The following is a 14,292-nucleotide window of genomic DNA, read 5'->3' as shown; positions in this document are numbered from 1 at the left end:
GTAGGGTGTGTGTGTGTGTGTGTATGTGTGTATTAGTAAGTATGGCTGATATTATAGCTAACCTACTTTAGTCAATACAAGCTTAGCCTCTGACACCTGCTGTGAGAACTCCTGTGACAGCCAATGCAAACCCTCTTTAATTCTCTATGTGTGAAAATGTAAAAATGTAGATTTGCTTACGCTCCAGATCCTAAAGAAAAAAAAATCATTAAATGCAGATTAATTTACAGCATTCTTTAGTATATGTTTTCAACAAGTGGAGCATTATACACAAACTACTTCAGAATGTAGCCATTGTGTGTGTCGACAGACTTTTATTGTTGCTCAGCAGACAGTGTTATATATAAAGGGTGAGGTAGCATAAAAGAAATAGTTTTGATTATTTGAAGTGGGGTTCTGTGGCAAGCTTCTGAGCAGAAAATATCTTACCTGCTGTAAACAACTCTTTTAACAACCTCAATTTGGAGAAAAAGAGATTAGTTTGGACTGGACAATCAAGCTAAGGGTAACAAGAGCAGGGCGAAGGCCGAAGCAGTTTGTAGCCCGTCGTAAACCAACTCCAGTCTTAAAAATTTGATGCAAACACCATTTTAGAAACCTTCACACAGCAGTCACTTTGCATTATATGCTTCAAGACTGTATCTGTTTTTGTAAAAAATGTATTACTAAGTGCAATAAAAATATAAAAACTGTCAGATCCAAAAGTAATGCAGTTTGGTTCAAGCATATGTGATTTTATTGATTTTTACATTACCCTTCTTTTCTATCAGCTCATTACTCTGGTTAGAAACACTTAAACACATTCTGATTCGTATTTAGTGTTTCACGTGAATCATTGTTGGTAACAGACTGAAAACCTCCACAGTCATCAATGTAAAGAACCATAAACTTCTTTGTAAATAGCTATTAGTGCAAAACTGACAGCACTGTAAAAGTTCAGAAAACGGCATTCTTTTGAGCTGGTATGACATTTTTTCAATTGTTGTCATTTGAAGAGGTTGTTTGAGTAATCTGCTCTGATTAGCTGTTAGCTTCATCAGTGCTCTGCTTCTCCAACCCAAAGTAGCTCAGCTATCTAAAGCAGGTAAGATACTGACTACTCATACCCTTTTCACAGAACATCTCCTCAACAGATCTGAACTATTCCCTTCAGATTTACCACCACATGTAGATTATGATAGATAAAAAATAATAAACAATCTATTTTGTTAAATGTGCTTTCTAACGGCAAGAATTCAGCTACAAACAATACATCGGATGTGTTTTTAAAGTTTTCAGCTCTGCCTTAAAGTGGAGAAATGACTTATTTTTACACTACTAGATTTTCATCTTAAAACTCATAATTAAAAAAATACATAAAAACACTGATCACATCTTTTGTGCTACAGTTAAATGTGGACAAATGTGTCTTTAGCCAACAGAGTGAAGATGATACGAGACAGAAGTGAACTACGCAGCTTACTTACCTGTTCGTAGAACTTGTTGTGAGCCACATAGTACTGAGCATCGAATGACTCCTCTGTCACCAGCACGTGTTGCCTCTCGCCCACCTTTAAACAGAGAAAAACAAACGATAGAAGAATCATTCTTTTTCACTGTCTAACAAAATAAAGTCTATAGTTGCTACTTTGTGACAGAGGAAACATTAATCTGAAGACAAAGGCACGAGGTAATAAAGGTATTTTGTTTTTGAATTAATCATAGCGCTTCAGAATGATCTTTTCTTTAGTACCAAATATTCAAGAGTTGTTCAAGAGTTTTTGGTTTATAGCCAGAATGTTTCCTATGGAAAGAAAAATACTGCTAGAATACATTTACAGAGTAACTAAACCGAACATGGCAGATTCTTCTAAATGTCTAATTCAAAATGATACCAAAGGCCACGTGTTAACGGTTTTGTCCTGGAGACGTCCTTAGTTTTATTTGAGAGAAGCAGGCTTCTTCAGTTATGCTTCTATTCACTTGAATCACAAACGCAATAAAGGTTTTGCTCTTACATGGGTTTTTTTTTTTAAGTTTTATGTTACTGCAGTTCACCTGTTAATTACAATTTCAAGGATTTCAGGGCACTTCCTTTTAGCACTTTGTAGAGACAACGCTGAGCACTATTCAACTCAGGTCCTTACAAAAAAAAAAAAAGGAAAAAGAAAACTGAATTAAAAAGTTCATAAAGGATACGATTCAAATGCGGACAGAAAATAGTCTATTCAAAAATTCAGAAAATCAAATACTACAAGGCCTTCCAGTCCCGCAATTTAATATTGAACATGATAACAAAAAGTACACTTCTGGTAAAAATGTTGACTTCAAGAGATAAAATTAAGAGGGGAGCGTTACTAAAAAAAAGAAATACTGAAGAAGAAAAATAATGGCAATAATAAAACACCTCTGTTTTGATTTACACACAAAGCTAAGCATCAATGACAAAAATTTCTCACTAACATTTTACTTTTTGAATTGTGTCTACCTGTAATACTTTAACCCTGCAGGGGGTGAAATCAGTGAATAGCTGCTGTCACAATAACTTAAAGTATCTCCTGAAGTGCCTCTTTATTGATTTAAAACTCAACCGAGATGCTTTCACATCTTATCGCCCACTGCTGAAAGGCAAAGGTGGACAATGAGGTTTTTGTCTGTGTTAGTAAAATATTTCAAAAACCACAGGACGAATTTTAATGAAACTTTCGGGACATGATCACTAAATGCACCTCTAGAATTGATAAACCTTTGAAGCCAACCTGATTCAAGATGGTCGCTACAGCCAACTCACCTGAGAAAAGACAAAAATAGCTACAATTCAGTCAATTTTACGGATTGTGTGCTGAAATTTGGTGTGATTATAGCCGAGAGTCATTCACAACACATACTTCAAGTGTTACTCATTATGTAAGAGCTGTGATTAAAACTAGCAATAACTGTTTGAGTCAAGCCTGTTTGTCTATTAGCAAAATATCTCATGAACTGCAGGATGGATTTTAGCAAAAATCTTACATCTGCACATCTATAACTGATTAAATTTTCAATTTGATTCAATTCAAGATGGATGCCACAGCTAGTTGATATTAGCAAACACAAAAAATGGCTACAACTCTGTGAAGTTTACAAATACTGAACTAAAGTTTTAAGTGAAAGTATCTGAGAGTCATTTACAACATGCTCTGAGAGTGTGACATCTTGATATTGAATTAAATTCTTTGTGACATTATTTTCAAGGTTTGACCAAAATGGATACAATTCTTCTCTCAACATGAGATGATCTTGTTCTCGAACTCAAAGGCGATGGGCGATATGAATTCCTTCAAGGAAAGCAAGTCCTTCAGTTTGATCTTCTTTACACTTTGACAACAGTCAGCTAATACTTTTTGAACGCAGACATAAAAATGAGTGAATATAGTAAAATGCATTAAATCCTAAGCTGTTTTCTTTGCAGAGTTGAACTCCTGTTTCTGCTCACTCACAGCACAGCCCCACTTTGATGGAGGAGAAACAGCAACACCTCACAAAGAGCTGAACAAACTCAGACTACTGCCAGTATGAAAACCACTGCTTGTCTTCCCTAACCTCTATGGAGTGGTTCCAGCCTGGTTGCAACTAAAAGCTACAAGCAAAAACAATTATTCATCCTTTTTTACCTTCAGACAAAATGACTTGAAGGAGAAAATAGGCGATGTAAAAACATAAAATTTAAAGACTGATGAATTTACTTTTCTTTGGAAAGCACCAACAGAAAGCAAAGGACTTGTGATGCATTTATAGTACACCTTAAAAATTCCTAATTCCACATTATTTTGGCCATCAAAGCCTTAATGCGCATTTCACAACTGTAAGGAAAACTACAATAAACGAAGTTCAGACCCAGATCACCAATTCCGGAACTTGTTCTGCAGTTCAGAAGCACCTGGGTTATAAATATCAGCAGCACATATTTGAAAATGTTGGGAACAGGGTGTCCTGTAGGCTTTGCAGGAAGTATTAGCATTTAAAATCTGTCAGTGATGAGCTCTGTACTCTAAAACTGTGCTGACTGATCATTTCCTTGGCAATATGTCAGAGCCTTAGAAGTCACGGCTTTGACATATTGCCCAGGGTTTTTCCATTTTTGCAGACGCCCATAATCCTCACTCTTTTCTTCCCTCTTTCCAGACTTGTGCTTTAGCTTCCATGCCTCTGTACTATCTCTGGGCATTCCTTTTCTGGTTTATACCTCTTCTCCATCCACTTACATTTTTGTCATCCCTTCTCTCCACCCTCATTCCATTCATCCTTATTCATTCCCTTTAATGATTTTAGTGTATTTTTTTTGTGGTTGTGCGTGTGTGTGTGTGTGTGTGTGTTGTTTGTCAGAATGTCACAGTGCAGACGTTTTAAATAACTAAATGTCAGCACGTTAATTGCGAAGGATTTTATTTAGCCTCTCTCATTGAACACTAAGTGCATAAAAGCCTATTTTTACAAAGAGGTTTTAAAACAAACAAAAAAAAACTTTTCCTTGTTCTTTTTAGTTTTCTTACAGTATACATATAGTGTTTATTATCTTTTTAGAATTCTGGAAAACATAACCACTGACCATTCACTTTACACTAAAACTCCACAAACAAATAACCTTTTTTTCACAGAGTCAATATTTTTCAGTGCTGAGCAATGTTCCTTCAGGGCGTTTAGGAAAAGCTGTTGAGCCTGAACCACTCAGCTTTGTGCTGACAGATGCTCTACATTATCAAATATGCTTAAAGATTTTCATTAATGTTTATATACTTCATAGCAGTTGAGTGATGCACTGGAAAAAGGAGGGCTATATGTGACTGATGAGAACTCAAATGGGTCTGCATGGGTTAGCAACAACAGGCAAATTAAATAATTTATTTCTTTAAAACAAAAAATGGAATAATAGTTTAACACGTACACTGCTTAGAGGTTACAATACTCTATTTCCACTTCATAGCTACATTCCTATTCTCCATTCATTTCAATTATTTGTTTACTGTACTGTAATTATTTGTAATGTCTATGCTTGCTTTGAAAATTAGCAGTCATTACCTAAAATACTGAGGATATTTGAGGGTATGAGTTGTTTGGGAATATGGAACAAAATGAGAAATGTTTTTTTAGTTAATTCTTTAGAATTTAACTTTTTTTTAAATATCTGATCTGCAATCAGTTAATTATAGTAATAACCCACAGGCTAATTATTAAAATAGTCATTAAGTTGCAGCCCTCTACATCAGCCCTAGCGCTCCGCACCATGTTCTGTGTTTGCAATAAATTTATTAGTTTTGGATTGTGCGACTGCTTGTATTTCCTTGCAGAGCTGCAAATGCGAGAGCTTTGTGTTTACTTCATCTGTTGGAACACGTCACAGCATATCAAACACAGCATGAAAGTCTTTGCACACCAAGGCATTTATTCACTTCACCATCCAGTGAATAACCTCCCCTGATACGAGGCAGATCCACTGCAGATTTGTGGAATCATGAGTTTAATTGATAATTAATCCTCATCATAACAGGAATAATGAGAGAAATGTGGCTTTGAATTCTAATCAACCGTTTTTATCTGCACACCCAAACAATTTCTCTGCATCTGTGGCCTTTTATAGAGTAAAACTGAATTATATCTGCGAGCAGAGTGTAAAGCGAACACATGGTGTAGGGTCAACATGAAAAACAGCAGAGGCAGAGAATAATTCACAGAAAAGGCAGTTTTATTTTCTTTGGCCACAACTGTTGTTTTAATAGGGCAGCCACATTTTAATCCACTAAGATGTCAAAAACAAAGATTATGCCTCTAAAGAGGATGCATTAATTCAGATATCAGCCTATTCAGAAATGCTTAAGTATTTTCTGAGTGGCACCAGTCAAAGCAGTTGGGACTCATATTTTTATGTCAACTTTCTGCTAAATTAAATCCAGTTCTTGTTTGTGATTGACTCTCTGTAAATACAGTAAATCTGACTTTGAAGAACCAATAACAACTAGTTGGTTTATGTCTTATTAGGAAGAATCCCACAGAGAAGGTAAAACTCTGTCCTCGAATGAAAGGACTGGATGATTTAAACTTTATGTAATCACCAGCGCAGTCTCATGCACACAAACACGGATTTCTGAAGCCACTTGGAGAAAGAGATTGTGTTTTGTTGCCTGCAAAACAATCACTGTGGGGAGTGATTTAACAGGGTTAAAAAAAGATGCCCTGATCTTTTGGAGGTTCTATTTGATTAAGCTTCTAGACGGATGAAGACAAAAAAAACAAGAAAAAGGCAGATTCAAAGACATTCAAACTTTTCAAAGTTGGCCACAAAAACTGCGGGGATTGTGGATGGCTTTGGTTATGTTTGTAGAGACAAATGTAAGATCAACACAGATCAAAGTTCTACAAATAAACTGGGCTAAAAAGGCCTCGACGCAAATTCTTTACCCAGAATGTTTTACTAATAATAAAAGAATGGAGATCAAGTGAAACACAAATGGAAGAAGAAGGGGTAAAAGACTGACATTTTAAAAAGTAGTAACAATAAACTGATGCAAATAAAAAAAGAAAACTTCAATAAGCTGCTGAGTCAGAAATGCTTGTAAGGTCTTTTTGAATGTTCAGGTATATCTTATGCAATTCTCTACAAAGATCTGTGGTCTACTTCAATCACTTCATGTTCATACACATGCACAAGTGATTCATTTTCTATCTAAATCTGAGATACTAGCAGCAGCTGGAGGTTGTTTTTCCTGTCTGTAAACTGATACTATAATTGCCTGCTTTTTTTGCAGCACAGTCAGATTTCCATCTGAGGCTTGAATCTTTCAGAAGAGCACATTCTGACAAAGGAATATGAAGGCAGGTGACCAAACCTGTTCCCTTAGTGACCTCTGTGGAACATACAGTTTGTCTCCAAACAAAAACAAACAAACAAACTTAGATTACCACTGGATGAAGACATTCTTCCTCGAATGTTGTACTAGAATGAAAACATCATCTGCTTGCATGGAAATGCAGATGCACTTCCTCTCACCTCACAGGTGGCAGCTGAGAGAAAGGTCACAACCAAACATCTTGATAAAGTAAAAGGCAAAAATGATAAACAATAATAATAATAATAATAATAATAATAATAATAATAATAATAATAATAATAATAATAATAATAATAATAACATTTAGCTGTCTGGATAAAAAGAGTAACTTCACCATTCAGTTAGCATGTGTTCAGCAATTATTGAAGTATAAAGTGTGGCCAAAAACTGTTGATGTATATGTGCTTGGTGAAGTATTGTACGAAGAAGAAAGTATTTGTGGAAAAACAAAATCCTAACCAAAACGGAAAAAAAATAAAACCTCTAGATACCCATAAAATACATACCCAACAGGTTAACATGCTCTAGCTCCAGACTCACAGATACATACTTAGACAAACCATTAAACAGTGTTACTTTAGGCTAGTTTAATACCTATTACCTTGTGCACCTTTATAAATACCCACAGGTTTAAGGCCTCATTAGCTGTGAGTATGCTAGAACATGTGCCTTGAGGCTTTAACCACTCTTCTAATTTGCTCTTGGCTCCTAGTCCTTCTGCAAATCGTTTGGGAGAAGTGAAAGTTTTTTTTGCCTGAACGCAGAGCTGCTGCACCTGCATCAAATCCATAACCCACCTTCAGGCCCTCTGCAGCGTTCCCAAAGCTCACCAAGCCAGACCTCTCGCTCTACAGACATTAATGGTTACACCTAAATACAGCTGAATAGCCAGTTCCAAGAGTATATAGAGAAGAGATTCAACACAATAACATGAGGGAAAAAAGAGACATGAAAGTGAGTGTGCAGAGAACATAAAGCAGGTTAAAGCAATTAAAATGAAACATTAACTGTTCCATCACACTTTTGGCATAGTAAGCAAACCTTTCCTTCAGTTTTAGCCTTAAAAAGAAGGCTGAAATGTTTCTCATGCTATTCCCTTAAACACTTTCCAAGTCTCAGAAATATTTTTTCTGTTGTCAAAATAAACAAAGCTCTGTGGTTCGTTTTCGTGGCAGTTGAGGTCATAAAACTTAGTCAAACAAGACCTTTAAAGTTTCAGAGAGAGGCCACTGAAGAATGTAAACAAAAGGAAGGTTAGCACATGATGCACTATAACAGCAAGTTTCCTAATCAGCTGTGAAAACCTGCTCTGAAACCTTCCCACGGTAAATGGTAATAAAATCCTCTTTAAACAAAAAACAAAACTGCGCACGATCTCTTCAACCAAAGTGCTGCTCATTAATCCATTTCTCTGTGGATCACAGCAAGTTTATCTTCATTTAATTTAGTTGGCATAAAGTTAGTGCACAACACGAGTTGCTTTCAAAATTCATAAATCTAGAGACGAGAAAAACAAGACATTCTATCCAAACTGTGAATAAGGCTATTACCAACAATTTACACATAATGCAAAAGTGAATGCCCAAAATCTGTGAACATTTGAGCGATTCCCAACTATGACATATTCCGGAAAAACAACTATGTCTATCAGTCACATGCGCGCTGAACTTGTAGTTGTGAATTACATCAATAATTCAGCTGATAAAAATTAACATCATCTTGTATTTTTTTGTACTCTCACACAAGGCTTTCAACACTGTGGATCAAAACAGTTCTCTTGCTGACATCTGTTTCAAATTCCCCTCTCCCTTTTCATGGCTTTTCAGACTAAAACCTACATTGTTACATGTATTAAAACAAAGCAGACTCTTTTCACACCACATCAGGCAGGGTAAGTGTGCTTGGTACCTCGGCTCTATACACATTTTGGACTAATCAGAGTCAGATAAATCTGATCAGCTTAGATGGGGCTGGTCAGGAGAACCGAACCAAAGGGAGTGTTTAGTCTGGACAGTGAAGCACGTGGGAGGGAGTGTGATGATATGAGGTCACATGAGTGCATGAGGTTTAGAAGCAGATAACGATTCTGTGGATGTACTAAAATAAAGATAATACGCAGAATCTAACAAGGCTGAGTCAGGTCCTCTGGACGGGTTCTTCTTTGTTGTAACGTTTCATCTTTTATCTAAAAGACTTCTTCAGAGTGAGGAACTGCAAGCAAACTCAGCCTTTTAAAAAGCACCTTCACGTAGTGAATCAACCAGTTGGTTGTGACACTCAAAACTCCTCTTTTGCATGTGAACAACTAGTTTTCATATATATTAATCTTCCTCGACAAGACCCTACAAAAACCATCCCTGTTCTGGCTGTTTTCTACATTGTAGCAAGAGCCTCATCCAGTCTAAGTGGGTGTTACTAAAATAAAATAAAAAAAGCAAACATGAAACAACCGTAGTGAAATAGTGTTTCTAACATATAATACTCAGCTGTCAAACACAATGCTTGTATGGGTTTTTTTTTTTTTTTTTTTTTTTTGGGGGGGGGTTCATTTTTGTTTTAAAAAATGGCTTCCAGATCATGATGATGCTGTGCTTTGCTCCTGCATACATCTAACACCTAACATGTGGGTCTGGATGCTGTATGTGTGCAGAATCACACAAACATACGACTGTCTCGTGAATTTTTGCCATCTTAGTGGAAAAGACAGTCAAGTCTGCCACCAGTGTGACAGATTTCTTTTGTCAGATGAGAGACAGATAGATGTCTCACACACACACACCAACAAACAAATACACACACACACACAGGCCTGTGACAGTAGCCCATAGGCTGTTTAGTGTCTGAGCTGCTGGAATAAATCACATCAAAACAGAGACGAGGCAGAAAACGCAAAATGAAAGCCTCAGATACTTCACTTACTAAAATAAACATCACCATACAGATAGAAATCTAAAAAAGAAAAACAACCCAAAAACACATTTACTTGGATATGAAAAAGTTTAAAGAAAAGCCCTTAAAGCAGAGATTAGAATGTGCTGAAAGTGAGAAAAGCCTGAGTACAGATTACAGTTAAAAGCATGTGGGTGGATTTATGTTAAACAGAGCAACATTGAGTTTTGGTTTTTAACATCTCAAATATTTTAAGCTCAAGCACATCAACTAATTTATCAAATGCACACTTAAAGTGAACAACATCATAACACTGTTAAAAAGACTAAGTGCATGGAACAGTGTTTTACATCATGAATGAAACTCTTACACAAACGATAAAAAAGTTAAGTATTTACGTTAACTTTTAATGAAGAAATTTCAGAGCCTGGCTTTTTAGGTAAATGTCAGTCGGACATGACCCACTTTTCCTTCTTCACTGTTTGCGACCTTTAAAAATATTCAGAGAAAAATTAATAGAAGCATTATCGCAAACATAAACAAAACGCACAGTTAAAAGGACAAGTTCAAAAACATCTTTCTATTACCTCTTTAAAGCCACTGATCGTGTTATTCTTTCCTTGACTAAAAAGAAAGCAACTCGACACAACCAAAGAGATTGGAAACTGAACGGTCCTTTTATTTATTCGTCCACTGTGGGGCTTTTTCAACACAGTAAATGTGCAATCTTTTGTGTGGGTGTCTGTGTCCGTGATGGGTGGGGGTGGTGGGGAACTAAGCCTTTGGCGTCGCAGCATCTTTGAGTCTGAAATTGCGTGTGTGTGTGTGTGTGTCCAACTACAGTATGAACTGGAGCTCAGCTGTGATCGTCAGGCTCATTGTCTGTTTGTGGACCTGGAGGCCTCGTGTCTAATTTATTTGTATATATGTGTAAGAGAGGGAGTTTGAAACCAAGAAAAAGGGGAAAACGCATGTGCAAAGTATCTTTTCATCAATGATAATCTGTAATTGCAGCTGATGGTTACGCACTTACAAAGCCAGCGTAATTCTGATTATCACTGGAAGGCACACCTGAAGACACAACAAGACATACATGCATACAAAGACCTATCTGGCAAATCAGTCTGATTACTGTTCAAGGCTAGTCGTCCAGTTTTTATATTAGATTGAGAAACGTATGAGTTGTGATAATGAGAAAAAATAATAAACAAAAACTACAAGGCCATCCCGGTGGCTCATCTTTTCATCCACAAGCCCTGTGGTTTTTAGGCAAGGCTAATTCTAATGCTTGTTTGGGTTAAAAGCTGGATCATGTCCTTTAAAGCAAGTTCTAGTTCTCCCTCCTTGCTTCTCTTTCTTAGTTTTTAGTAACTGCAAATTACATAGGAGCAAAATATATTGCAAGTGCAGATTAATGAGAACAGCAAAACAACTGTGTGACTGAGAAACACATTAAAAAGCCCTTTCATGTATAAAAGTTTAGAATTGTTCAAATAAATGTGATGAAGAAAAGTAGGGCTTAATTTACAATACTACATTCATTAATCTTTGATATTTTGCTTACAAATAGAAAATATCATTTTCAGCAAAGGTTTTCCAGAAAATGTAGTTTTGCCAAAGTTTGCCTTTGATCTCTGGCTGCATTGTTTTACTCATTTTCAGTCCAGTACATGTTCATACCTGTTGTTCTTTCGGCTGCTCCCTTCTTCAGGGGTTGCCACAGCGAGCAATCTCGCACGAACGATTTGGCAATTATTTTACATCGGATGCCCTTCCTGCCACAACCTGGGCTCGAAACCTGCAGCCTCAGGATTACAAGACTACGGCACAGAAACGTGTCTTTATTTCTTAACCCACTTCACACTGAACTATGACTGAGGCACCTAACTCAAGGGATTAACTAGTGCTGTGTTTCAAAAAGGTGTCTTAAAGATAGAATTTGTTTTGATATTGTTAGTTTTATCTCTAAAAATGTCACAAATAATACAGTTATAAAGAAAAACACATTATTTTGGACCAACAATTTGATTTTCAAACAGCTACTAGCCAAAAACTTGGGATACTACTGTATCAAGTGAAGGACAATACAAATTTCAGTACTTGTGTCGGTGGTTTGCTGTATTTCTTTCAGGGTTCCTACACTTTTCCCAGTGTAAAATTCAAGCACTTTTCAAGCATTTTCAAGGTAAATTTTCAAACTATTCCAGCACCACACTTTGGAGATAAAACAATGTTTAAACTCAAGAAGACAATTTCAGTTCACTATCATACAAAATTATTAATTTCTGTTATTTATAATGTCTTGTGATAGTATTCTATATAGCAGGGACAAAGTAAACGAAAATATAACAAAATTTTATGTTTTGAAATGTCTCTCACAAACACCTTCTACACCTGTCGGAGAACAAAAAATCCTCCAAATACAATTCACTCTGAGCGGCAGTGAGGCTTTGAGACTTTATTATGGCAAAATGGCCGCTCCCTATCTTTGTGCCTTTAACATAAAAATATAAAAGAAAGATTTTTAACTTCTAGAGTGCTCTATAAAAAAAACTGTGCGGTTAAAAATACTTAAGGACTTTATACAGAAATCAAGCAGTTTGCAAACCTTGAAAACACCTTGTTAAAATTCAAGCATTTTCAAGGATTTCAAGCACCTGTACGAACCCTGTTCTTTGGTATTTCATAGTTACATAATTTTTAGATACTGTTCAGCAGCTGCAAACAGTTTTGTGTATTTTGTGTTTTTGTCCTCCTTTTGTCCAGTTTCCTCTGAAGTTTAAGATACGTGTGGAAAAGTGGGTGAGAACACCATTTCCTCATCTTCTGTCTGCAAACATTTACTCTCCTGGGTTTGTTTATGTTTTGCATTGTTACATATTATTGGACATAACATCTTGGTTGGAAATAAGTTTGAAAAGTTTTGTTAATATAACATTTTATTGTTTAAAACTGACATACGGCTGCTTGTGAATTTACCACTTACCTGTGTTCCAGGAACTAAAGGAGGAATCGCTGCCTAACTTGCTGTATTTATAGGTTTCAGGAAAGTGATGATACAGGAGGGACCAGGTGAAGAGGGAAGAAAACAGATGTATCTATCTCACAACATACATGTGATACTTCAAAAATAAAGCAAAAACATCCTACAAGAATCCCTGTTAAGCATGATGGTTAAAACAGATTTTGTTTATGATCTTTGTGTATACTGCAATCAATCAATCTTTCCTGGCTTGCAAAAGCTGAGGGCGTGTTGACGCCTGTCTACTGCAGGTAAAACACTGACTTTGTTAAACATTCCCACTTTAGAAAGTGTCCATTTAAGTTGCTGAACAATAAAGTATTGCCATATTTAAGTGATATGTATAAATGGTGATGTACAACTACTCACTTGTGTTTGGTTAGTCGTAAATTATAAATCGAGATCATGAATAGCCTTTTTAATACATCTAGTCTTTGTAAAAGGAATTGCATCCCTTTTTTGTAAAATGTGTTTCACTGCGAAGTGTCATTTATCTCTATGATCCTTTCATAGGCTGCAATTTGCAATAGTTTACCACTTCAATACATTACCCCTAAGATCCCCCTCCCCCATTTATTTCAAGGACAGATGGTAATAGCTTTACGAAAATGCATCAAATAATATGTAAAATGATACTAGAAAATCTTTAAACTGTGGATACTTCTGCTAAAGGTGACTTGCCTTTGTGGTTTGTTGCACTTTCATCTTTCACATCAGTGCGCCTTTTTCCTTTGACTGAACAAGAAGTAAAACAAGTTCACTTTATGTCAAGGAAACCATATCTGTCATCATATAAAAGACATTTTAGTTTTTGTGTAAACTCAACTTGTGCCTCACCTTTTTCTTTCCATAGTCACACAGCACCGCAGGGGAAAGAAGTGATCTGTGAGGTTAATGATTATTCCCATCATTGGCCAACAGTTCTTTGTCAGGATGTGTTTGTGTGTGACTGCATGCTTCTGTATATTTGTGTCCTCAACATCTGACAGTATATTTTGAATTCGTACAATAGTGAATTCTCAAGTGCTATTCATTTCTCTTCACAACTCACTCAGGTAGCCAAGGACAAACAGTTTTTTTTAAGCTGTTTGCATGTTTTCTTTGGTAGACAGTAGCAGGGAAGTAATTTGGAAAATCTGAAGGCAGAAGAGTAGTGGAAAAGGTAACAATCCAAGTCATCTGAGTTTCTATTTTATAATACTGAAATGAGGAAAAAAAATAGGCTTTCTGTTAAGTCGTCAAAATCAACCTGAACCAGATAAAACCATGACCAAGAGCGTCCAGTTCAAATCAGCCCTGGTGTTGCAATACGGAGTCTAAATAGACCGAATGAGAAGATATTGACAGTAGACTGCAGTAAAAGGAAAAGACTGATGACAGAATATTTAAATGTAAAAGAGTGAAACCCACAACAAAAAAACAGCCCTCCACGGAAAATAATTGGTAGACAATGTGGAGGGAATTAAAGCTGCTTTACTCATTTTGTGATCATAGTACTTCAGATTTAACACCATCATACTGCTGCAAAATACAGCT

General features: G+C 36.2%; 1 protein-coding gene across 1 annotated transcript in view; it reads right to left on the bottom strand.

Moving 5' to 3' along the window:
• Positions 1 to 14,292, bottom strand: part of cdkal1 (CDK5 regulatory subunit associated protein 1-like 1) — a 210,724-nt gene that overhangs the window by 18,254 nt on the left and 178,178 nt on the right. The window contains exon 13 of the mRNA XM_017409794.3: positions 1,467 to 1,550. Coding sequence (XP_017265283.1) covers positions 1,467 to 1,550 — 84 coding nt within the window. The remainder of the gene's footprint in view (positions 1 to 1,466; positions 1,551 to 14,292) is intronic.

The sequence above is a fragment of the Kryptolebias marmoratus genome, linkage group LG16, assembly GCF_001649575.2.
Source record: "Kryptolebias marmoratus isolate JLee-2015 linkage group LG16, ASM164957v2, whole genome shotgun sequence".
Classification (NCBI taxonomy): domain Eukaryota; kingdom Metazoa; phylum Chordata; class Actinopteri; order Cyprinodontiformes; family Rivulidae; genus Kryptolebias; species Kryptolebias marmoratus.
The sequence above is the reverse complement of the archived record's forward strand: the minus strand, read 5'-3'. Positions and strand labels throughout refer to the sequence as shown.